Source organism: Xylocopa sonorina, chromosome 18 (genome assembly GCF_050948175.1).
Source record: "Xylocopa sonorina isolate GNS202 chromosome 18, iyXylSono1_principal, whole genome shotgun sequence".
Taxonomy (NCBI): domain Eukaryota; kingdom Metazoa; phylum Arthropoda; class Insecta; order Hymenoptera; family Apidae; genus Xylocopa; species Xylocopa sonorina.
The window spans coordinates 4,370,326-4,394,527 of NC_135210.1; the positions used below are offsets into that span (position 1 = coordinate 4,370,326).

Here is a 24,202-nt window from a genome sequence, read left to right on the forward strand (position 1 = left end):
ATGATCCAACCCAGATCCGTAAATGATTGAAAAAGGGAAGAGATAACGAGACAATGATATGGATATCGCGGTATCCGCCTCTGCGCAAGGAAAACTTCCTCTCTTTCGCTTGCCCGATTAGGGAAAGATACCTTCTTTCTTTTTTTTTTTTTAAACACCTCTGCCTGACCCGCGACGTATCGTACGCATACGTTCGAATTAGCGCGGTGGATACCTTCTTCAAACGCTTCTAATCGGTGTTACCTGTTCCCTGTAGAACCTGAACGACACGAAACCGAAGATCGTGTCGTCGAACTTGGCCTTGGACAGCAACCACACGGTGGTCGATATGAAGGAGGAGCTGACGTACACGAGCAGCAACGAAGACCTGAAAAAGAGTCACAATGACTACATCCTGAAGAGGATCCCGGCTGGCGCCGAGGCGACGGTCGTGCTGGTCGGGGCGGTCGATTTCCTGGACCAACCGACCATCGCGTTCGTCAGACTCGCCGAGGGCGTGTTCATACCATCGATCACGGAAGTCACGATACCAGTAAGATTCATGTTCACGTTGCTGGGGCCAAGGAACGCTGATTTAGATTATCACGAAATCGGTAGATCGATCGCCACGCTGATGGCCAATACGTCGTTCCATAAAGTCGCATACAAAGCGAACGAGAGGCGCGAGCTTCTGTCCGCGATCAATGAGTTCTTGGACGACTCGATCGTTCTGCCTCCTGGCGATTGGGAGAGGCAGGCGTTGTTGCCCTTCAGCGAGCTGAAGGCGAAGAGCGAGGCCATCAGGAAACGGAAGGCCAAAGCGCTCGAGGAGAAGAGCCAACCGATTCGTAGCGAGGCTGCCGTCAAGAAAGGTGAGTTACCAAGCCAAATATACACATACGTATACTATTAAAATGTTCATTCCACAGCTCTTCTTGCTGGCGAGGAAGAGAAGAAACCACCACTCGACGACGATCCCCTTCGAAGGACCAAGCGTCCTTTCGGCGGTCTTATCAACGACATCAAGAGACGCTATCCTTTCTATCTTTCCGATTTTACCGATGGTGTGAGCTCGTCTTGCCTAGCTGCGGCAATCTTCATGTACTTTGCTGCTCTCTGCACGGCCATCACATTCGGCGGTCTGATGAGCGACAAGACGCACGACATTATTGGCATATCGGAGACGTTGATCTCTGGCTCGTGGACCGGGGTGGTAATGGCTCTGTTTTCCACGCAGCCGCTGGTCATCATCGGTACAACCGGTCCTTTATTGCTCTTCGACGAGAGTTTGTACAACTTTTGTCTGGCGAACGAGCTAGAGTTCTTAACCGTGAGAGTATACATTGGAGCGTGGATGGGTATCATAGCCCTGGCTATAGCCTGCGTCGAAGGATCCGTGCTCGTCAGACTGTTCACCCGTTTCACGGAAGAGATCTTCACGGGGTTGATCTCGCTTCTTTACATCGTCGAGACGTTTATCAAATTGTACAATTACTTCGTGAAGAATCCACTCCTCGACGAATACAGCTTCATCCCCGAGACGAACGAGACCTTTTACCAACAACCACTGAACGTAACAGAGATCAAGGTAGTTTCTCCAGAGACCGGTGAAACGATCGCCATTCCATTGGGCAAGCAGCAAACTCTGATACCAGAGCACAACGCCGCTGGGATATTGATCAATCAACCAAACACGGCCTTGATGTGTACCATTTTGTGTCTTGGTACATTCCTCGGTGCTTATTATTTGCGCATCTTCCGCAACAGCCATTACCTCGGGCGAAGCGCCAGAAGAGCCTTCGGTGATTTCGGGGTACCGATCAGTATCGTCGTGTTCGCGTTGATCGATTATCTGGCCGAGGTGAAAACGGAGAAACTATTAGTTCCGGAGGGTTTGACGCCGACTTTACCCGGGAGAAGTTGGATCGTATCACCCGCTGGGTTGAACAAACCTATCCCTCTATGGATGGCCATGGCTTGCATCGTGCCAGCGTTGCTAGTTTACATCCTTGTCTTCATGGAGACTCAAATTTCCGAGTAAGACTTGCACACGTTCTTTCTTTTTAACAAAAATCTCCTCTTCCTCTTTTTACTCTTTTTTTTTTTATTTCCTTCTCGCGTGTGTTGCAGGTTAATTATCGACAAGAAAGAACGAAAGCTGCGCAAAGGTAACGGCTATCACATGGATATAGTGGTGGTGTGCTTAATGAATGTTGGCTGTGGTTTAATGGGCGCCCCGTGGTGTTGCGCCGCCTCGGTGCGATCGTTAACGCACGTTTCCGCAGTGACGGTAATGTCTCGCACTCACGCTCCCGGAGATAAACCGCATATAGTCGAAGTGAAGGAGCAAAGAGTGAGCGCTTTGCTGGTCGCCGTGTTAATCGGTGTGAGCGTACTTATGGCGCCGCTTTTGCGACGCGTACCAATGTCCGTCCTTCTTGGGGTGTTTCTCTATATGGGTATATCATCGACGAACGGTGTGCAACTGTTCGATCGTGTGAAGTTGTTCTTCATGCCGGTGAAACATCACGGCACTGCTAATTACGTACGACGCGTGCAAACGTACAAAATGCACATCTTTACTCTCATACAGATTCTGTGCCTGGCTATACTGTGGATCGTGAAAAGCACCAGAGCCGCACTGGCGCTTCCGTTCTTCCTGATTCTCATGATACCCCTTCGTGCTCAGATGAGCCACTATTTCACCGCCGCAGAGCTACGGGCACTCGACAGCAAAGGATCGGAACACGAAGACGAGCCAGACTTCTACGAAGAAGCTCCGTTACCTGGTTAGATAGTGCCTTATTCAACTTGTCCGAGAAATACCTCTCCCCTCCTACTACTTCCTACTTCCCTCGCACTGCGCATTGTTTTCCATCCCCCTATACTTCTTCCCCTTTTCACCATTTAATTTCCAATAATTTGTTCGTCCTTTCCGTGACGTATAAAATTCCTATCACGTATCAGAGAAGAGAGTCTATTTTCGCGAAAGAGCAAATATGTATAACACTGAATTAAGAGAGGGTGTAGATAAGGGATAGATAAGAAGAGGGTTCCAATCCTCGACGGTGGTGTTAACTCGTTAAATTCGTAAAAATTATTTTGTACTGCAAAATTTGTATATAATCGATAACCATATACGAGCTAGGTAAAACGAGAGATATATTGTTACGCGTACGTTGGATATGTGTAGGTACTCGAACAATGAAATTTTATCAAGTTACACAAGTTGAAGGGCACTTCCCGAGTTTTATACAGATTTTATTTCAGTACTCGTCATTTTTTGCTGTACGAATATTACCCCACGGAGTACATTTATTTACCGTGACCAACCAAATGAGTGGTCTAGATGATATTCAGTACTTACATACTGTCTGATCTATTCGTAATCGAGACTTAAGGGTTCGTTTTATCTTTCATTTTTTCTAATTCGGTGGGGAAAAAAGGTGCCTCTGAGTGCCTCTAAAGAACGGTGATGAACGACACGTTGCTCAGGAAAATTTAAGCGTAAAGGCACGGAATTGCGAGAGTGCCAAATCAAAAGATAATAATTACAAAATGGTGCTGGCCGTCTATGCGGAAGTAATAAGTAGACGAATGAAAACTAAATCTTTTATAAGGAAATGTCCGAATAGTTGTCATTTAGCTGTTCTCATCGATCGATATCATTAATCCAATTCCTTTGGGACCGTAACTCAATAGCATTGCGTGCGAAGAATTACAATCACTTAGCAATATCTGATGAATAACATATGCTCTAAAATTAATCACTATTACTAAACGAAAATGACTTAAACCAACTTAAATTTTACCAGCGTTAAAACAAATGACAGATCCGTTTAATGTTTCGATTGCGCGAACTGAAGGGTGGAATTTATTGCCTTGTCAATTACAAATCAATTCATTTCTTATTCAGATTTCTTTCTTCTGTCAAAGTGACACTTCTGGTGAATGATTAGTTACGTAAAAACAGTCAGATTCGTTAATCTAATGCTATTGACATTTTAAGTCGATCTAAATGTTATAGATAAGATCTATAAGATGGAGCGGTACGTTTTCATGCAATAAAAAATACGTCTTAGGTCATTTATATTGCACGAACACTTACAGTATTTTTTCTACAGTGCTCTTAGATGGTGGAATATTATATGACGCTGAACAAATTTAATATATTTTAATTCTTCGTTTCAGATTATGAAATTTGTTCACTATCGTATAATGGTACAATCTCTGAGAACACGGTAGTAAAATTTTTCTTTACATATATAGATATGTAAAGGGAAACGTATATATTTGATCGTACGGATAACGTAATATTTAAGCAATCGAAGAGGTACTACTAAGTAACACGCATAGAGAGAAGTACCTGATAACACCATTAAACACAGCGAAGATACTTTAATTTGATTCAAAAATTTAGAAATCTACTTATAAAAAAGCTTGGGTCGACCTTAAACCAACTTACGTCGAAACACTATTTACTTATAAATTCTTTACTTATAAACAATAATTACCGTGTACTTATTTAAAAATAGTATATAAGCAAAATTAAAGTTAGAATGAATCTAAACTATGCAAAGTGATAACTCGTCTAACTGTTCACCTTATACTTTACTTTCTATATAAGAACTGATCAGTATTGGTAGGTACTTTTGCGGTAACCGTTAATTTTATAATAATAGTTAATATTCCGAATGTAAAGATTTCTACACTTAAAGGAGACCAAGCTATAATAACGATAATAATATGTCATCGTATGTTGAATACGTGCAATAAAAAAAAATCACAAAAATTCTATTGCAAGAGAAACAAAATTCTATTTTAATTGGGTAAACTATTTTACTAATCTGATGAAATACGTTATCGAAAATAGCGACTCGGTATAAATCTTAATACTTTATGTAATAAAAAAGGATACGGTATTACTCTTCATTCTTTGTTTCTACAAAAGTGTGAAACCTAGAAATCAATAACATCGTGCTGCATAATTGTGATAGAAAAGTCCATAATTGTTATAAAAACAAACACATTGATGGTACTTACAGGCATGTACTTTTTAACACGCGATTTCATTAAATACATTATATGTAGTACATTAATATGTTACTATATGCATACCACTGATATTACCTATATTGAGAGATTATCAAGATAAGTATCAATTGTTATGAGTTCATAAAAGAATTGTAAATAATCTAGTTATCATACAGTATTACAGATTAGTAATTAGTAATAGATTCCTAGTAGATGGGTTTATGTCTTATATATTAGAAGACAAACAAATAAAATCTTATTTCTTCTCTATTTTACAGCTTCTTAAAATTACATCCTTTTAGGATTCGAACATTTTATCATCATTATAGTACTAAAATCTCATGTATTTCTATGCTCTTCACTGTCATTCAATGATTATTTACATTCTTGAATTTGAGGCAAGGAACAGTTTGTTTTCATTATGGTGCTCTAGAGGTAGTGAGAAAGCAGACAACCGTATGTAATTCTTATATATGGGATCTCTGAAAATGGCTTCACCGCAAAAATTAGTAACTAAGCTCCGTTGTATATCACCCCGTGCATTAAAAAGTGTCGATACAAGGTAATTGAACACTGAATTGATATATATGTTAGAGACTCGCGCGTAAGTCTTATCTTTTCCAAATAACTTTCCATTATTTTAGAACATGCTTTAGTCCAACGTCTCCAGCCACGTATAATTATAAAAAATGTATCGGAAATAAAAACCAGCTCTCTCCGTTTAATATCGACACTCCTAATAGACGGGAAATGTTAGAGAATGGTCTTCCCAGTAAACACGGTGCATTTCTCGGAAGCGGTGGATTCGCAACTGTATTTAAAGCTTCTTATAAAGGTAAAGCGTTAGTTTCCAAATCGATCATTATACGTAAATAGCATACTTAAATATGAAGTGTACAACAGGTGATCAAGTGGCAGCTAAAGTGATGCAAACAAAGAATTGTTCCAACGTGTTTAACTGTGAAAAGCATGCTTCTTTTTTGAGGCATTCTAACATAGTAAAGGTGTTAATGATAGAACAAGGTACTTCTCTATCCTTAATAACAATGGAATTATGCGGAACTTCTTTGCAAGATCACTTGGATGAAAAAGTGTTATCTAAAAGTGAAAGAATTCGTATATTAAAAGATGTAACTTCTGCTCTGCAATTTTGTCACGATGCTGGTATTGTGCACGCAGACGTTAAGCCTAAGAACATTCTAATGTCCGCGGATGGTCAGCCAAAGCTTGCTGATTTTGGTAATTCAGTACTGATAGAAGAATCAAACGAAATTTATGAATTTCATGTACGTTTCTATCGTTTTTATCGACTACTTTAGTTCGTTATTAAAGACAATATTCTCTTAGGGTACACCAGGGTATACTGCACCAGAAATAATAAAAGGAAATAAGCCAACCCCAGCAGCAGATATTTATTCTTTGGGTATTGTAGCTTGGCAAATGTTATCTAGAAAGTTGCCATTTGCTGGCTTACACAGTCATACAATTATATACCTTTCCGCAAAGGGGCACCGCCCCAAAGATAATAATATCGATGATGGATTTCAAGGTATCTACAAATCATTGTACAGAAAAATGTGGTCGCAGAATGCTACTGATAGACCGACAAGCAATGAAATAATAAATGAGATCGGTACGCTATTAATCACTCCTTAATGTTTAGTTTAATCGTTATCTTTACTTAAGAAGTATCTTTAGTAATCTGTAGCTTACATTAAGCCTTAAAGTTCTATTGTACAAAATATAATAAACAAAGTTTTACTTCTTATGTATCAGGCATTTCTCCACCAGGTACAAGCTGCAACAGAAATGTTCGACGGTGATTAAAGATAAAGATAATTTGCTTATTGTGTAGTAAGAATTTTTTAATAAGAGAAAGACCACAAACCATTGTGATATTACTTCCATTGAGTAATATTTGATCGAGCTTAGTGACTCTGCGTCCCTCGGGGGTTGCTTCGCTTTCCGTTACATCCTCAAGTAACATGTTTACAAAGTCGTCGAAACCTAGCAAAGTGCCGACAATTTCTTTGTCGTTTTTCATAATAATATGTATCCGTGAGCCGATACATTTGTCAACTAACTCTGTAAATTAATCATTAGCGTTAGAACGGTTGGAAAACCGAGGTTATTAGGTCGTTGTAAACAAAATGCATCTTACCTAAAGGCAATAGTGTCGATGGATTGGTACTGACAGAGCTTGCCATAGCCAGAGTTTCAGCGAAATATAAGGCAATGAAAAATAAAAATAACGTAGCGAAAATTAGTTCCTATTTCATCTAGAAATAATAGCAGGAAATTACGACCACCCTCGGATACAATTTATGTAAATAATACTTAAACACAACGCGCGTTGCGCCACCTATGCGATACAATAGGTAGACAAGCAACAACTCGGATAGTTTTCTAGAAAATATAGGGAAATTACATGGAAGACATTGCCGACCATGAAAGTCGGTAAATCAAGAACAAATTTCGACGTCTGCCAAGATACTACCGAGGTCCGTATAATTTTTAACTGGTTCAATAATTCGAATCGCGATGAGCATACGTAACATGACAATGTTACATTATTATTCGTAGAATGTACCAAGGACAGTGAACCAATCGATTCGATAGGTTCATATTTTATCTCTGTTGCAGTTACAACACGCTATATATCATCGACGATAAAGCGTTCGCTCGATTTAAACAAGAGCTAACCTCTCCTTCGGTACGATCGTATGTACATAGAGCTGTCAGCAAAGAGGATAATTGAACGCATAGAACGGTTCAAAATATTGGACGTCATGCCGTGTTTATTCCAATGGAATTAGAAAGAGAGCGCGTCATTTTGAAAAGCAATGATCCCAAGAACGGAAACTATTCACCGGAAAGGAACTCTAAGGGAGAAGGCTGAAGGGTTCTCTCTACCTGTGACCCGTTTCTATCCGGGGGACGTTCATTGGTCAATGTCAGAGCGTATACCTGCGGCGAACACGCAAGAGCGCAGGTATACGTATATCCTTCTTCGCATGCCCCTTCCTTGCGAAAGGACAAAGCGGCTGCCGTTGGTTCCCGTTACGGCAGAGTTCGGTTGTGGCTCGCGAAAGAAAGGCGGAACGGCGGAAAAATCAGCGCGAAGAATGCGCGCGTAAGAAGCGGGCGAGAAATAAAATTCGCACCGTGTGCGCTGTTCTAGTGTGCAAAGTGTCGACGGATACCCGGGTGTTAGTGTGCATCGTGTGTTCACCGCGCATGGTCCGCCGAGAACCACCCTGGTTTTTTCTAATTACTTTAATTACAGAGACGAGGCTATTCAACGCGCGTGGTCCGCGTTCGGTGTTTCTCGAACGAGTCACAGTCCACGGTACGATTCATAAAATCCGACGAAAATGGCGGCTCGAATCTGATCGGCTATTGGGCTCGTGAATCGCTTTCTGGCGGCAGATTGAATGGTTCCCGTTCGCGATCGTCAAAACGTGGATTCGTCCATGACACGTCCTGTTGATCCTGTTAATGGCATAACCTGGCAGGAAATCTGTCCAAGTGCCGCGTTGATACACCCGTGAACATCTTAAAGCAACGAGTTCGAGTCGACGACAGTTGGAGGATAGTGGAGATACCTAAAAGGTAACGAGATCCGTGATTCGTTCAGTAATGCATGTCAACGCGCGGACGATCTTAACGGACGGTTCACAGCAGAGGTCCGTTACCTTTGGTGCGGTTTCGTGCGACGTCAACGTGCCCGGGTTCTCGCCTGATACCGAGAAAGTGCACGGTGACCATTTAACGGAGATCCGATACTAATTGACAGTTACTCTAACACAGCCACGCTGATTACGCTACGCCTTATCGTGGAAGCATCGCGAAGATAAAAGAAAAGTCGTCGAGAGAAATCGTGCATAAAGAGAGACATCGTCCGTCGAGCTAGAACGAGGAAGACGATAAGAGAATTCCAGTTCGCACCGACTCGAGTGAGAAGAACCGTCTCGAAGATGAAAATCGGTGTATCGCGGCTCTCTAAGGACTCCAATGTAAGATAGTAAGAGCCGATTCGTCCGGATGGGAATAGCGAATACCGGATCGTGGTCGGTTCCTACGGGCTGTCGTGGCAACGAGAACGAAAGAAAAGAGGACGGCCGTCTAACCAGGCCGTGGAAAAAAATCGAGCGTGCAGTGATTTTCGGTTGAATTATGGCGGCGACCACCAGCAGGTATGGTGCAATGGAGATGAGGCATTCGAGAAGCGAGGATTTGCTTGGCGTGATCGGCTCGCGATCACCGAGTCCTACCGTGCCTTTGACTAGCACCGCTTCCGAGGACGACCTTATCGCGGCCAGCGCCCTCCACGAGACCATTGACTCCACCGTAAAAGCAACGTGTCCTTTGTTGTCCTCGAGGGTCGCAAGACCGGCCGGTTTCCCGGCGGATCGCATCGATCCCGAGGATTCCATCCGGGACATCGTCACCGAGAATGATCTCTACAGGTTCATATTTCTTTCTACTTCTACTCTATCTCCCCCTTAATTCGCGTGCTTTATCCTGGACCCCGTAGTGGTTTATGTAATTAGATATCGTGCGTGACAGTTTATATTAACGCGGAGATAGCTTCCTGCAAGAACATTCGTTACTTTTCATTACCTTCTTTACGTAATCTTAGCAAAAACGATCCCCTGGATGGTTCGATCGGCAATTGGGAATTACCTCGCTCGAGTATATACGATACACGTGTGCACTGGCGTTGGTTACAGTCGATTCTTTCGTATCTTTCGGAAGAAGTGTATGTTGTGTATCTTTCAGCTTATCGGTGTAACGTGTTTTTTATTATATTTAAATACTTTTGTGGCTGAGAGCGCAGATCTTTATCTCGACGTCTTATCGCGGTCACGCGGCTTTCACGATTGCAGCCGATTACAGTCAAAATTTGTAAATAACTCGCGAAAGAAGTAGCGTTACATATCTCGAGCGAGCATATTCCGAGACGCGGAGGAACGCAATGTTGCGCTTCATTTCCGTAATGCAAAAGATAGAGGCCATCCACGAACGAGAACTCTCGGAGCGTAAACGCGGCAATAAAAGCGGTCGGAATCGATGTCGAGGGAGCGAGGTACGAATAAAACGCAGATGCATTATTTCTCGGCAATTTACCACTCGGAGAGTTCGTCCCGTAGTCGATGTTACAGATTCGTCGAATTGTGCCACGGAAATCCGGGACTCGATGTACAGTCGGTCTTCTACGCCATCTTATAATATAAAGGATAAGCAACAAGATGATGCGTATATATATAGCTATAGAAAAAAAAGATGGAGTCAAGTTAATCTGGCTCACGGAATTTATCGTCCACTCTCGAGGATTAAAATTAAAAATGATTCGTTAATCCATGCTATGAAATGTGAGAAGTAAATTATATCCGAACCGACGCTACGGCGTGGCTGATATAATTATAGTGTTTCTACTAGAGCATGTGATAGCGTAAGAGCATAGCTTCTAATAAAACTTTTTTATACCGTGGATAAAACCGATTTCACGAGTTTCATGTTGTTAGCGATTATAATAATTTACCGCCAATTCTGTAGCGATGCAACTACTTTATACATATGCACGTGTGGCGATACTTTTATTAATGATCAGTGCCGTAGATTTCTGAGCCGTTAGTTCTACAAAATGGACAATTTGTTTTTTCGTAGAACGATAGCTCGCAAAAGCGGTTATCAAAAGTAGAACGTGTTAGAAGGTTGAACGGAAAAGAAAACTGGTAACAAAACTACTCGAAACGGATCGATTCGACGCAAAAGATTGAATCGAACCTGCCTTAAATAAAACTCGTACACTTGCTGGTTTATTTGCAAAAGTCGGTTCGCGTTTATCCAAGTTAATCCGGAAACGGGTACGGTTCGTTTGAGAAATGTATAATGGAACGTGTCTGCAGGAAGATATTCTTGCCAGTTTACATTTCAAACGTGACAGTGTCGAATCGTCTATCGATTAATATGTAGCGGAATGTTGAGAAAAATTCCAAGGGAATACACTTAAGCGCCTCGTTTCCAGACGTGATGACATCGAATTTGTCTAATTTATTTCGTGGCGCGTGGAAATCGTGCGTCGGAACGCACGCGAAAGCATGTAAAGGAGGAAAAATGATTTCCGGTTGGTCGTTGCCGAGCAGTTCGATTTAAGTCGGTGACGTTGAATCATTGACAAACTATGCGAGCCGGCTGACTCGTAGACAGAGACGCGCGCGTTTAAAAACGGAAAGCGAGGAGCGTTTCATTTTTAATGAAGAAGGAGCGGCTTCCGTAGGAGCGCGAGGTGTACTCAATGAAAACGGCTTCGAAGGAAATTATGAGCGGCCGCGTAGACGGCCGGCCGTCCGCTCAAACCGCGATTTAATCAATGCAATTAATCAGCTCGCATCTGTTTCAACAACTCGGGTAATTTCGCTCGTAATTAGAGACAACCACGCGCTTCCATCACTATCATTATTTATGAGACAAACCGAAATGATCTGCTCGAAAGACCAGCACGATATACTCTGTTTTTGCCCTTTCGTTCCCGTTATTTTTTTCCCCGTATCGTCGCGAACAAATTTATTTCCCTCTGTAAAACGTTCACGAACGGGATATTTGCGATCCACGTTCGACGGGAAAAATACGAGTCACGATGAGCTAAAAATAACTTTCCTCTTTGGCAAGACTAGTCTCCAATCACACGGTGTCCTCGTCATTCGACTGATACAGAACATAGATTTATTTAAACCTAGGAATTATTTCTGTTTAAGTGTAATTACGAATCTCTAATCTGTCTTAACTTCATTTCAGAGCAAAGAGAAACCATTCGAGACGAAACAAAAGTAACAAGTACTCTCAGTTTTCGCGCACGGCTCAAAATTTCCCTTAAATGCGCTGGCTCGATCTACGTTAGCCGAACTTCGAAGAAAAGCTGGTAAACATCGGTATTCCACGAATCTATTGGACATAGTAAAGTTCTTTTCGCCTTGTTGCGGGGGAATCACGAAGGAAAGTGCGCGTGTCCCAGTTCCCCCGGCATCGTTTCGCGACCATCGCGACGCGCCATCGTGGATAGTTTCTGGTGTATAATAGCTACGATCCGGGCACCGAAACGGAATCGTCGATCAACGCATTCCTCGATGCGTGACCATTGACTCGTGCTCCCGGTCGGACGAGCCCAGGCCCCGGGATACACCGGCTATTGTCCACAAAAGAACCGATCTAAAGATAGCGGATATACTCGAGAACGGGCAGTTCGCGTCTCACCCCCGGCGACCAACACCTCGACTTCCAGCCATTGTGCACCGAGTGACCTCAACCGAAATACACACTCGCGTGGACACAGGATCGACCTCGATTTCCACGGTTCCGTTCACCTTAACCCTTCGCGTGTGACACGAGTTGGAAATGTTCCATTAGCTATAATTTTCGTCGGGTAGAAACGAGCGAGGCTTTGGTTGTTAACTTGAAAGCGGTGCATATATATATATTTCGCAGTTTAGAAAGCTCGGTTTCTATTGATTAATTGAAACAAAAACCGTTTCGGAATTTACGCCGGCTTTTTGCGCCAAGTTCACTCATCGTGTTACACTGGAGTCCTGGAATAATCGCAGGATGTCCGCCATTTTATTGTTAACGGTCCCATGGCCACAGATTTGATGGTTCCCATTCTTTTGTGTCCCATTTTAGTGTCATGGTGTGTACTTAGGCTCAATTAATAACCTGAGGTGATTCTTCAACATGGTCGGAACCGTAAGTCGGCACCGCAAGGGATTGATCTCAAGGCTCGCGAAATAAGAAAGCTCCGTGTGGTCGTCTTTATTTAGATTTTAGAAATATCCGACTACACTCATTCCGTACACGCGAATAACTTAAGGCAGCCTGTTGGTTCAAGACTTGGTACGAAAAAAACGAGTCGCACCTTCGATCCCTTGCTGTCATGACAGATGTACGCTCGTTTATTCGTAAAAAAATGCATATACTGTACCGTTATTGGTTTTATAGCTCCGATGTTTTTATTCAGCTGATTATAACGCGCAGCTCTCATTAAAATGTATGTACAGTCTCGTATAGAGAAACGAGGCTACCCTCGAGATCCTAACGAGTAACGATCGGCAAATAATTCAGGCACCTCCATTATATTTGCCCCGTTGAACCGCGTAACATTAACGCCGACACTGTTCAATATCTTGTTTGGCTGTGATGCAAGCGAATTATTTTGTACAATATAACCTATAGGTTTGTGCGGCTAAGAAATTAGCAGTGCAACGATTGAGTCAGATGTTCCATATAGACTATCAGAGTACGTATGTACACGTCAGTTGTTTTTCGCAAGATTATGTATTCTCGAGATCGGATCAGCGTGGGCGAAAGGTGCTATAATTGGAGACTGAATGGTGCACATGAATGTTTATTATTGTGCTCGATTTACAGTTATGTACCACCCATTAGTATTCAAACGTCAGCAGAATTTTCATTTCTAGCCTATAACTATGCAAGAAGAAGCATAGTATGCGCTACACCGTATGGACACGTTGCCACATTCCGTGCCGTGGCATGGTGTTGCACATTCGTATTTCTAGACATTATGCTTTCGTTGATGCGCGAAAACAAGTGGAATTGATTGATAAGCAAATACCATCCGACGGCTGGAAACAAATATTTATGACCGTTTAGATTAGCATACGTTCCTTACATTTAAGATTCAAATAGCATTGCGTTTAGTTAGCGCAACGATGACCGGAAGCGTTAAATTTCTCACATTCACGGTTAATACAATCTGTTAACAACAAATTTCGCTGTACACGATTCGCATGAAAATTTCACCTGTATTCTGAAAACGCGCGAGATCAGAAGCGTGTCTTTACTTTCTTCCGCGCGTGCATCACGTTGCATCGCGTTCGATCTCTCGAGAAAGAAGCTACACGCACACGCATACAGGGACGCGAACGGGTCGAACCAGGGAGAAAGAGAAAATAATACACCCTTTTCTGGTTGCTGTTCCATCTTTGGCCGCGGAGGTATCCGCCGTTATTAACCCTTTCACTGGGATACCCGGCTTAGAAAGTTGTGTAAACCGTACGAATCGTGGCCCGTAATAAGCGCCAGCCTGATTCGTACGCCAATTTCTCCGCTGATGAATGATCCGATTTGCAACCGAATCACGTCGCGAATATTTATCACCCCCTACTCAGCGGCTCGCTCTTTTCGCTCGCGCGTTATGCAACGCGCGTCTACCCTCGAACAATGCGTGTAATTTTCTCTTTTCGGCGACTCGTGTCGTGACAGAGCGTCGAACACGATCTCGCGACGTGAGTGCATCCCAAGGTTTCTCGTGTTTCTCACGCGGACTGAATCATTGATAGGCTGAAACTAAGCGATACGATCGAATTTTACAGTAAACTTGTTTCTAGATCAAACAAGCAGTTTTTGGCGATTCTTTATTATTCTTCTCGAGCCAACATCGATCAAAATTTGAGGGCAAACATTGATTCGTCTCGCGGAAGTCGACTCGCGACCTGGTCCAGTGAGTCAGCGTGTTGGATTTCCAAACGGGGTGCCCCTGGTGCGACGTAAGCCTGGCCAGCAACGGCTGGGACACGGTGGATTGCGTCGCGATCGATTCCATCTCCCGATCGTCACCTTCGAGCCGCCGGTAGAGTTACTCGTCCGGTTACGAGTTTCGCATCGCGCAGGAGGAGACTCGATCCGGGAAGGTGTGACGGACGACGATTCGCGTAGTGCAGAAGCAACCTGGCGAGCGACCCGGAAGCCCAGGCGAAGATCGTTGCTGGATCTCGAAGCGGGCGCACGGCGCGTCTCGAGGGATCGTGAAAGCGAAAGTCTCGCAGAGAGAACGGAGTTGCTCGCGTACCACGGCGGGTGTGAGTGTCGGTGACTGAGCCAGTCGAAGAGGAAAAGAGCCGGAGAGAGGAAGTTTCGGTGGAAGGCGAACGGTGTGGATCCGTCGGCGGCTGAGAAAGAGAGAAATCGATCGACGTGACTCGAGGGAACGCGGCAGTCGCCATGACCGAAAGGTCCTCTTCTCGCTAACATCTCGATGTCGCCGCGATGCTCGTTACTCGACTGGGTTCTCCTCCGCGTGGGACTCCGCCGGGTTTCCGGTTTCCAAACGACGGATCTCCGTCGAGAGATCGCGCCGCTTCGCTCGACAGGGGGATATGGGGATTGTTGCGCGGCCAATGAGAAACAACCAAGATAACAACCGTAACTCTACCGTTTCGAGAGTTGTTCTTCTGCTTCTGTGAATCATCTAGCCGCGTAATTGTTCCGCGCTTAATTGAGTCCGCGGCCATTCAGAGTCTTTCTTGAGAGCGTCGCGATGATGAAATCGGTTTTGCGAGGTCGCGTGGGGGGAGAGCGATGGAACATTTATGTATCCGCGTATCCTCAAGTATCGAGATAATAAATGATTAACACACGTTCTGTTTACAGGTTCGTGTTGTTCAAGCGTCATTACGATAAGTACGTTGCGCTGGCGGCCAAGTACGAGGAAGCAAAAGGGATCGCGTACTACTTGGAGGAGCGTTATCATGAAGTAAAGGTATGTAACGAGATAATTAACTCAATTGTCGATTAGATTCCCTCGACGAGCAACAAAACAATTATCAGAGAAACTACGATAAAATAGTAGCAAGTACTATAAAAAAGTACAATTGCAAAGGCAGTATCGCGTTTCAAGCGAGCAGATAAGGCGATACGCGTGAAGATCAACCATCGGATAGGCGATACGCTGTAAATGGCGAAACCCGATGAAGCCAGAGAAAAGATCGTTTTCCCTGTCACGTAAAGAAAGCGTGTAGCGTAACACGCATTAGCGTTTCGTAAACTCTGATCAAACTTGCGAACGGATTCCTAGTCGTTGGAATAATCGTGTCGTATATATTATTGTACGTGTTACTTCCATGAAGTCGCGTTTCTTTAAATCCTGTAAAAAGTAATTAACACCATCGTCGAAAGGTAGAGTTTGCGAGCGGTCTCCGGAATAAATAATGCATGAAACTTGTATAAGCGCTACGCAACGGGCGCGATTAATTGTCGAGACGATTGCAACGAAGATATGAAAGTCCTTCCGCGGTCTTGTTAGCCTGGCTGATGGTATGCGGCCCCGAAGAGCTTGCACCGCAGGTGAAATCAACTTGCTCTCGCCTCCTGCAATATCATCCGTAAAAAGATACAAGAGAAAACGTACTCCGTGGTACATTCGTTATCTAAAAGAATGTGTATCGATAAGATGCCACTCCCGTCACCGACCGGAGGAGAAACTCTTCGAGACGGGGCTGGACGAGTCGCAGTTCCCTTTTTTATTTTCGAGCAAGCTCCTTCGTATTTAATTAAGATCCAGTTGGTCTAATAAACGTAGAAACGTCTTGTCTACGAGGGCAACTAGTATTTCGGCAACAGACTTCTCCTAGTTTCTATCTTTTAGAACACGTTCAACGTTCGAGCGTTTCTAACGTAGGAGTCTTTCTACGATTGTCATGCTTTTTAGGGCGACGTATGAACACGATACAGCTCTCTGCCCTCCATTCTTTACACGTTCTCCATTCTCCTTGAATAGCCGGTGCCATTCAGACACCGTAACGGCGTGGGCCTTGATAGGCAAGGTTTCCCATGTCGCGTGTTCGTATGGTTTGTTTCAATGCGAACAATTTCGATGGTCCAGCGTCCAATTCGTCGTTGAAACATCGGTGCTTTCTCGTTATCGTCAGGGGAAGTGGGGTAATGCGGGACGTTTTCGTCGTCACGGTTAGCTTCCTTCTCGCCTCGCGTTCCAGATTTGTCCCTCGAAAATATCGACGTCCAATATTTCAAGATACGCGGCTATGTTCCCCGTAACAAGGTCCTTATCCAGTGCGACGAGGCTTAATTCGACTCTCGAGACACGACCTCGATCGAACGGAGCGACCAGGAATGTAGGCTTCGACCGACTAAATATGTAGCTGCAATTACGGTCCCTCTAGAAAAACTTGCCAAGGAACGACATAAACCGAGCCAGTACGGCCAGACGTAGGTAACGAACGGTCGAAATAAGTGTCCTGTGAAAATAGCACAGGCCATTCCGCGTCTCACCCCGTGTAAGCCGAGGATTACCGCGAACCCTGCCCGGTAGAATCCGGTACGAAACGGAGGAGGCGAAAGAAAGCAAAAGGGAAGGGAAACAGGAGGGACGGGGCATAAACGGGGAGAGGCATTCGCGAAGCCTGCGGGTGAAAAGAGATCTAAGAAAAGGGCAGAGACGGTTGTAAGGTCGTGGTGGTTGATTTCGCCCGTGGACGTGGACACCGGTTTCCCCTTGGCCTTCCAGCGGATGCACAGCCACTTGTATGTCTGCTTGTTCAATGGCTGTCGCGGGGTTTAGCTCGACCACCGTGTATACCAGCGACGAAACCGCAGAAACAAAACCGTGGTGTGTAGGGGAAGGGAATGGTGAAAAATAAAAAAGTCTACGGAGAAAAGAAGCGGCTACGTTTCGTTACTCCGCTTTTCCTTCTGCGGTTTCTTGTCTCTCGACTCGTCCATTTTTCTGTTCCCCTCTCGACTTTCTTCGGTTTCGTTCCCAGCTGGCGTTCTCTCCTCTTGATTCGAACTCGACTCGCCTCGTTGGGGGCAGAAGTCGCAAAATGGCCCGCGCCGAGTTTGATCTGGCTCGTAACGCCGTTCATCAACCTCGCGAGGCTTGCCCAGTCTAGGCTGACCTACAATCCGGCATCCAGCGCGATGTTGGAAGAGCGGTGGATCGGCGTCATTCCGCCGATTCGATGCTCGTTCGAGCGAAGGAACAAAGTTCGAAACGCCGATGACGGTTTGCACGTTCGTACGCGGACAATCCGTGCTCGGACGGTGATTTACGATCTAGTCCTTAATGACTTGCGCTATCCAGTCGCGCGTAAGCGCGCGTCGCTATCTGCATTGCGTAACACGTTTAAGGCAATATGAATCTTTCGATAGTACGAGGACGACGCGCGACCTCGGTCAGATATTAATCGTTTTCAAGAGTACATATTTAACTTTACACTTTGAGATGTTGCGATAGAGCTTAGAGCAATAATTGTTACGGTGTCCAAATGTTAATTGAGTGTAACGGTTGATAAGAACGAGATGGAATTTCGATCCGGTCATTATGACGCCATGACAGTAATTAAGGGTTCATTGCGCTTACACAGTCGGCCGGACGCGATCACGGACAAGCCGTTCACGAATGGGACACGCGAAGATGTTAGGTCCGCCAGCGTACAGTCTACCGTGTACGTTCTATAAATACTATTCTCTTGGCCTTTCCTCGTACCCTTAATCACGAACAGCGTTCCAATCGTATTTTGGTACCGAACGCCAAGGTATTACGTTGATTCACCAAATCGAAACCACCCTCTAAAACGCCGCGATACACGCGAATTCGAATTTCGAGCATCGAATCGACGACGGGTCAGATTGAAACGGTATCGACGGCGTTTGCGTAGGAAACCACAGCCGCGGACGCAACAAAAGCATCCGAAAGCAATGGCCATGAAATTAGATGCAGCGCTGGAGGCAGTCTGTTCCATTCTCTTTTTTAATTAGGTCTATTATCCCCGTTAACGCTTCCCTGCGGACTCGTTCGCGTTGTCGGTTGACAGCCAACGGCCGTTAGAATCCGTTTCAGCGATTATACCCCTGACCGTTCCTTTTATCTAATAGAACTATTCCGTTTGTTTCAGGCCGAAAGAGATAAATTGGAGGAGACTCGACGGTCGTTAGAGAAGCGACTGGAGGGTTGCGAGGCAGAGCTCCGTAGTAAGGAGGACGAACTGTTTCTGCAACTGGAACGAAGCCTTCGTCTGGAGGAAGAGGTGGAGAGAGCTAAAAACGAACGAGACAGTTACATAGCTACCAGGGATCGTCTGGAGAGGCAACGCGAGGTAGCTTTGCGCCGCCTGCAGATGCAGCTAACGCAAAACGAGATTACCAGGCAAACTCTTGAACGAGCCCGCCAGGATGTCGTCAGGCAGGCTACTGTTATACGCGCCGAGCGTGATGCTCTCGAGAGAGAGGTGAAAAATAGTTAGACAGGATCATTGATTCCTCTAAACTCTTATGGGATGCTGTAATATATGGTATTATGATTTTCTGCATATCTAGAACGAAGTTTTGAAGGAAAAACTGCGCGTGGAACAGGGAGAATTGGGCGAGGAGAGACGGAGACGGGAAGAAGGTGTCGCTGCATTAACTCGAGAAACGATCACATTGAGACACGCAGCGAGGCATCTTCGTGCGGCGACTCTTCATGCAACCTCTTGCCGCCGTCGTCGACGATGTTCTGTCTGTTTATACGCGAGACGCACTTTTGCTGAGATCGATGATTATCGTGACGAGTGAGTGGACCCCAGCTGTTGTGTAACAAATTCGTTTCATTCGTACAGGATTCCCCATTCACTCGAATATACTCCGTTCTATCGATCTATGCATTTCTATCCAGAATGATGTATCGTTTGTAATTTCGCAATTTCAGTGGAAATCTTTTCAAGTGCCTTCAAACGCCGCTGCAGGACCTGCGCACCTGGTTGCGGCCAAGCGCAACGTCCGCGACACCAACATCGCGCGAACAGAGGACCAGTTCACCATTAGCCGATCGAGAAATAAGTTTCATCGACGATTCCAGCGTTGACAGCAGTGCCGGTCGAAGCAACGACAGCAGTAATAGTACAACCAGTAGTAACAGTGCCTCGGACGACGAAGCATATCCAAGTACACCTGTAGCTGAAATATCGCTTTCATCAGCCAATTCGAGCGCTCCGCCTACGGCTAGAGCCTTTTCATCCGATTCAGGGTTCGTGTTGATCATTTTCTCGATTAGCATCGTCTTCCATGGTCCAACGAATAACAGAATAGTTATTTTATAAGTACCACTATTGAGGGTTTCGGGTGTGATTCCTGCTCGTCTGAAACAATTATCTTCATCGTTCTGATATTAAAAATTTCATACGTATTAAGAGTTTACTGATAAATAATTATACATTCTGCGAACGTTATCTATACCCGAAAGCTTCAGGGTGATAACTGTGTTATGTCGGGCCGTGGAAACTCGAAATCCCCGATGGGAACATTATTTATCATAAATCTTGATATTCTTCAGGTTTTCTTCGGAAATCGGAGATCGAAGATCACGATGTTATGAAAATGGGGGTAGCAGCACCAGCAGCAGTAGTGGTAAAAGCAGGAAGATTAGCGAGTCGCTTAGTTGCAGCGAACCGGACGAGCAAAGCACGGCAGGATTCACTCGATCAAGGTGGACCTCTTCGTTTCGCAAGTTACTCGGACGAAAGCCGAAGACCAAGGCCACGCTTGATCGTTCCTCCTGAAAACACGAAGACTGACAATGAAAAAAGCACATCGAGAAGCATTGTGCAGGAAACACGTAGTGCGAAATCACCGTGAAAATTTAGTGCTCCCTCCCTTTTTCGGCTGCATCGTTGATCTATCGCAATTATTCGCTTGATCGGTAAAACATTCCAAAATGGATTCGTTAAAAGATAGAAAGCAATTCGATACTGCCAATATATTAATATTAACGCAATCGTGGATTCCTTCCTTATCAAGGCACGTAGACAACCAGAGGTTTCAACACCTATACCGTTATAGAAACTTGTTCTTCCAGAGCGATCGTTACGATCTCTTTGGCTGATTCTTTGACCGTTAAAGTTCGCGACTAATCGCTATGTAGGAATTGAAATTTAAACGATTTAAGAACGATCGATCGAATTAGAGTAGATATACATATACGATGTTAGTTTAAAAAAGGTTTGTTAATGATTATCGTTAGAATTCGATATGAAATTTTTGAACATATTCCTTTTAATTGGTTGACGGTCATTTATGACGTGTTTTGATGCATTGTTACTATTAGAGTGATTGTTATCCTTATATTAGCCAAAGAATATAGTATTTTATGTCGATCGATCGCAATTTGATTTTTTTAGACTATAGAGTTACAAATGTTAAAATTCCAATCAATTTTAATGTCTAATGAAATTTTGGAGACATTAGTAGGAAAAGGTTTGCGGAGTTAAATATGTTTTTGTATACGATGGTATACATGTAATACGTGGAAACCAAATAGATTAATATTAACTTCGATAATGAGATTCTTTTGCAAACTTATCGCGTAACGTAATATATACATGATAGAAATTGAATTGAAATAGAATTGGTTCAATTAGGTCGGAATCGACATACGTAAAGAAAAAAAAAATGCCACATCTATCTTACCATTATGTATAGTTACAAGTGCAGCTGACAGTATATCATTAATAATCGATTATTAAACACGTAACCATTTCACGTTCAGGGTAAAAACACAAATTCTTGACTTATGTGAGAAAATTCATTTTTTTATCAATTTAGCTGTTAGACAAACGACTTAATGGTAACTCTCGCTTGGGTTCCTTTATAAATTATACTCACAAAACGTTATCCCATATTTTGTATATACTTTTATATTTTATTTATAATCTTCAGTAGTTTTTATGAATTCATGAAACAGTCGTCTAATTTCGTGTTTAGTTCATGCAAAAATAATGGGAATTCTCAAGAAATGTAAAACACAGCAAGTACATATAAAAATATACTAGCACTTCAAAAACGTTCCCTTACAATTTTACCATTAACTATCGAAGTTCCAAAATTTTTGCATCAACTAATAAGTAAATGATTTTACTTAATTTGGACCGTGTTTAAATGTTTACCAACAATAAATAAAGTTGTTTGTTAACAAAGAAAAGATTAATGTTGATGAATAGAAAATAGAAATGAACAATTTTGTAAGATTTTGTCTTAATAGAATAGATGATAATCAAAAGTAACCGAAATATAATTCATATGATTAATAATGATTCCCATTAGCTAAGAAATGTAATCACTCGCAACTTGTTAACTTATCATTGTAATCTGAGTATCATGATTCGCATGTGTGATAAGGTACTTAGAAATATGTACTATATTGGTCCTTTTGATAGCTATATCTTTTGATCTATTTCACGGAATCCCCCACCTTTGCAATACCTCCCCATATGAGTAGTCATGCGATGACACATTTTTAGAGTCCCCATAACATTGGAAGACGCGTCCCAGAGAGCACCTGAACTTGAGTGGGGGGGGGGGAGTCAGTTAGGAACCGAAGTTACTAGCAGGGTTTTCCTGTATTTTAGTCAGTTACTTTCAGGTCACCCGCTGACAAGTTATAGTACATAGCTACCCGTGCGAACGCAACAGGTATGTATCAATGCACCAGCAAAATAAGTACGCTTTTAAATTAGTTGCAAGTAAATCCATGGTAATAAAGTTAGCTTCTTAAATGTATAAACTTTAAATATGTGCCAAAATAAAGGCTACATTTTGTTGAGTTGCAATCGTAATTTGCCGACTACGAAGTAAGACAAGTGTTTTTTTTGTCTACAAATTAATCACTAAATCTTTCGAAAACTACATTTGAATTTCTTGCTAAATATTTTATATCTTCTCGTGAGTAATCTCATTTTGTATCTGGATAATCACATTTTGATATTTATAAATATTTTCGACACTCTTTCTTTTTAAAAATTATTACTTTAATCTAGGAACTTGTAGAGAACTACACGCTACATGAATTGTTCTAATATATATATATATATATATATATATATATATATATATATATATATATATATATATATAGGTGTTTGGTTACTAAAAGCCATGCTTAAAATATAAACTTTCCTTGTATGACGTCACCTCATGCACCATCTTATACACATTTAAAACCTGTGGCGAAAGAGCCGTGCAGAGAAAGGAGCATAACATATTGATGTTTTCTTTAATTACAAAATGCTATCAACAATAATATATAATATATTCAACATAACATCAATTTTCAGGGATTAAATTATTACATGCTAACATAATTACTGCACACTGTTTGCAACATCTGTTTAATTTTAATCAAGCCTTATATATCGATCGATAGTAACATTTGTTTCGCGATGTATATATGTGTAATACATATATAAGATGTTTATAAGATAAGGTGATTAGTCATCTTTTATCAGTTTCTTATCGTTTATTGTTTGCGCAATAACTGCAACTGTTATCAGTTAGCAACTGTATAAATAATCAATTTCTATTATTTCGTTTGAATCTTCTCGAAATTTAAATTAATATGCTTGCGGCAAATTGAACAATTTGCAAAGGTAAAAATTGTTTGAAACGTTTTCTGTAAAATATAGGGACGATAGTAGCAGACTTAATATAACATATAAATTGTAATAAAACCTTAATTTTAAATATCAGGATGGACAAAAGTGGACCTCCACCACCTGGTTTTGTTCCTGCAGCACCACCACCGCCATATACTGCACAACCACAAAGTACGTAAGGAAAACCTTATTTTTAGTAAAGCAACACAAAGTACATGTAAATTGTTTTACATTAAACAGTACGAATCATGGCGGCTCGCGTATAGGTACTATGAAACTACAACACTCTTCTTTCCTTAATTCTCTTTTTACACTTGTACAATATATAATCCTTAAGCGTAATGTCAGTAGCCATCCGTCAGTTTGTGAAAAAGAAACAAAAATATTTGAACTGTGCGCCTCGCAGTTTTACGCGACGCGGATTTAGCTATGTGCACATGCGCACAATAGTAAGGTACAAGCGACGCTGCAAGAGAGAGCAGTTGGTTACAAGCCGTCGTTGTTTACGGAACGTTTTGCGAAGTTTGCTGTCATTGGATTATCAGTAGATGACGTGTGCATTCTGTCTATTGATTAACTAATTAAAAAGAATCATTTTTCAGATGTAGTGATCGTAGGAGCTCCACAATTTGGTTCAGAACCACAACGAATGACCTGTCCACACTGCCATGCAGATATCTCCACAAGAGTTGAAAATGCAGCGAGTACACAAACACACGCTTTTGCATTAATATTATGCATTCTTGGGTAATTATGTAAAACTTAGATATAACACAATTCTCGAAGTTTTTATTAATTAGTTGAAAAGTATTAATTGTATTTATAACCGCTTCTTTCAGATTATGGTGTTGCGTACCTCTACCTTATTGCATGGACAGTTGTATGGCGCAGAAACATTTTTGTCCTTCTTGTAATGCATATTTAGGAACCTCAAGACCTTGAGTTAAGAAAATATATTACCGTCAACAGCT

General features: G+C 42.6%; 5 protein-coding genes across 14 annotated transcripts in view; 4 read left to right on the top strand and 1 right to left on the bottom strand.

The window, feature by feature from the left end:
- Ae2 (anion exchange protein Ae2) overlaps window positions 1–4,774 on the top strand; it is a 33,582-nt gene extending 28,808 nt beyond the window's left edge. For all 9 annotated transcript variants that reach the window (XM_076908512.1, XM_076908509.1, XM_076908510.1 and 6 more), the window contains 3 exons: window positions 257–851; window positions 909–2,016; window positions 2,110–4,774. In XM_076908512.1, the coding sequence (XP_076764627.1) occupies window positions 257–851; window positions 909–2,016; window positions 2,110–2,773 (2,367 nt within the window). In that variant the 3' untranslated portion in view covers window positions 2,774–4,774. The remainder of the gene's footprint in view (window positions 1–256; window positions 852–908; window positions 2,017–2,109) is intronic.
- A 567-nt stretch (window positions 4,775–5,341) lies between these two features.
- Mos (proto-oncogene serine/threonine-protein kinase mos) lies at window positions 5,342–6,669 on the top strand. The gene is made up of 4 exons (XM_076908516.1): window positions 5,342–5,575; window positions 5,658–5,848; window positions 5,917–6,299; window positions 6,361–6,669. The coding sequence occupies exons 1-4, from the start codon at window positions 5,487–5,489 to the stop codon at window positions 6,667–6,669; spliced, it is 972 nt and encodes a 323-aa protein (XP_076764631.1). The 5' UTR covers window positions 5,342–5,486.
- Window positions 6,661–7,375, bottom strand: LOC143431620 (U6 snRNA-associated Sm-like protein LSm5). Its single transcript, XM_076908517.1, has 3 exons — window positions 7,175–7,375; window positions 6,902–7,098; window positions 6,661–6,811 (listed from the first exon to the last, which is right to left on the bottom strand). The coding sequence occupies exons 1-3, from the start codon at window positions 7,218–7,220 to the stop codon at window positions 6,779–6,781; spliced, it is 276 nt and encodes a 91-aa protein (XP_076764632.1). The 5' UTR covers window positions 7,221–7,375; the 3' UTR covers window positions 6,661–6,778.
- Window positions 7,376–9,056: 1,681 nt separating this feature from the next.
- On the top strand, window positions 9,057–21,590 carry LOC143431527 (uncharacterized). 2 transcript variants are annotated; one of them, XM_076908333.1, is made up of 6 exons: window positions 9,057–9,482; window positions 15,460–15,568; window positions 18,723–19,055; window positions 19,144–19,376; window positions 19,514–19,831; window positions 20,138–21,590. In XM_076908333.1, the coding sequence occupies exons 1-6, from the start codon at window positions 9,190–9,192 to the stop codon at window positions 20,361–20,363; spliced, it is 1,512 nt and encodes a 503-aa protein (XP_076764448.1). In that variant the 5' UTR covers window positions 9,057–9,189; the 3' UTR covers window positions 20,364–21,590. The 2 variants fall into 2 exon arrangements, with proteins under 2 accessions (XP_076764448.1, XP_076764449.1); XM_076908334.1 differs by lacking the exon at window positions 9,057–9,482 and adding an exon at window positions 14,624–15,041.
- Window positions 21,591–22,227: 637 nt separating this feature from the next.
- LOC143431492 (lipopolysaccharide-induced tumor necrosis factor-alpha factor homolog) lies at window positions 22,228–24,173 on the top strand. The gene is made up of 4 exons (XM_076908265.1): window positions 22,228–22,272; window positions 23,326–23,402; window positions 23,834–23,978; window positions 24,071–24,173. Exons 2-4 carry the CDS (start codon window positions 23,327–23,329, stop codon window positions 24,171–24,173), a joined length of 324 nt encoding a protein of 107 aa, XP_076764380.1. The 5' UTR covers window positions 22,228–22,272; window position 23,326.
- Window positions 24,174–24,202: the final 29 nt, after the last annotated feature.

Excerpts from the sequence above, each read along its gene's own strand:
- Mos (XM_076908516.1), top strand. The coding sequence starts at position 5,487 with ATGGGATCTCTGAAAATGGCTTCACCGCAAAAATTAGTAACTAAGCTC. Across the intron at positions 5,576-5,657 it reads TTAAAAAGTGTCGATACAAG|AACATGCTTTAGTCCAACGT; the intron begins GTAATTGAACAC and ends CCATTATTTTAG. Across the intron at positions 6,300-6,360 it reads ACGAAATTTATGAATTTCAT|GGTACACCAGGGTATACTGC; the intron begins GTACGTTTCTAT and ends ATATTCTCTTAG.
- LOC143431620 (XM_076908517.1), bottom strand. The coding sequence starts at position 7,220 with ATGGCAAGCTCTGTCAGTACCAATCCATCGACACTATTGCCTTTAG. Across the intron at positions 7,099-7,174 it reads ATCGACACTATTGCCTTTAG|AGTTAGTTGACAAATGTATC; the intron begins GTAAGATGCATT and ends ATTAATTTACAG. Across the intron at positions 6,812-6,901 it reads ATGGAAGTAATATCACAATG|CTTGTACCTGGTGGAGAAAT; the intron begins GTTTGTGGTCTT and ends TTTCTGTTGCAG.
- LOC143431527 (XM_076908333.1), top strand. The coding sequence starts at position 9,190 with ATGGCGGCGACCACCAGCAGGTATGGTGCAATGGAGATGAGGCATTCG. Across the intron at positions 9,483-15,459 it reads ACCGAGAATGATCTCTACAG|GTTCGTGTTGTTCAAGCGTC; the intron begins GTTCATATTTCT and ends TTCTGTTTACAG. Across the intron at positions 19,377-19,513 it reads ATCGATGATTATCGTGACGA|TGGAAATCTTTTCAAGTGCC; the intron begins GTGAGTGGACCC and ends TCGCAATTTCAG.
- LOC143431492 (XM_076908265.1), top strand. The coding sequence starts at position 23,327 with ATGGACAAAAGTGGACCTCCACCACCTGGTTTTGTTCCTGCAGCACCA. Across the intron at positions 23,403-23,833 it reads ATATACTGCACAACCACAAA|ATGTAGTGATCGTAGGAGCT; the intron begins GTACGTAAGGAA and ends ATCATTTTTCAG. Across the intron at positions 23,979-24,070 it reads TTAATATTATGCATTCTTGG|ATTATGGTGTTGCGTACCTC; the intron begins GTAATTATGTAA and ends CGCTTCTTTCAG.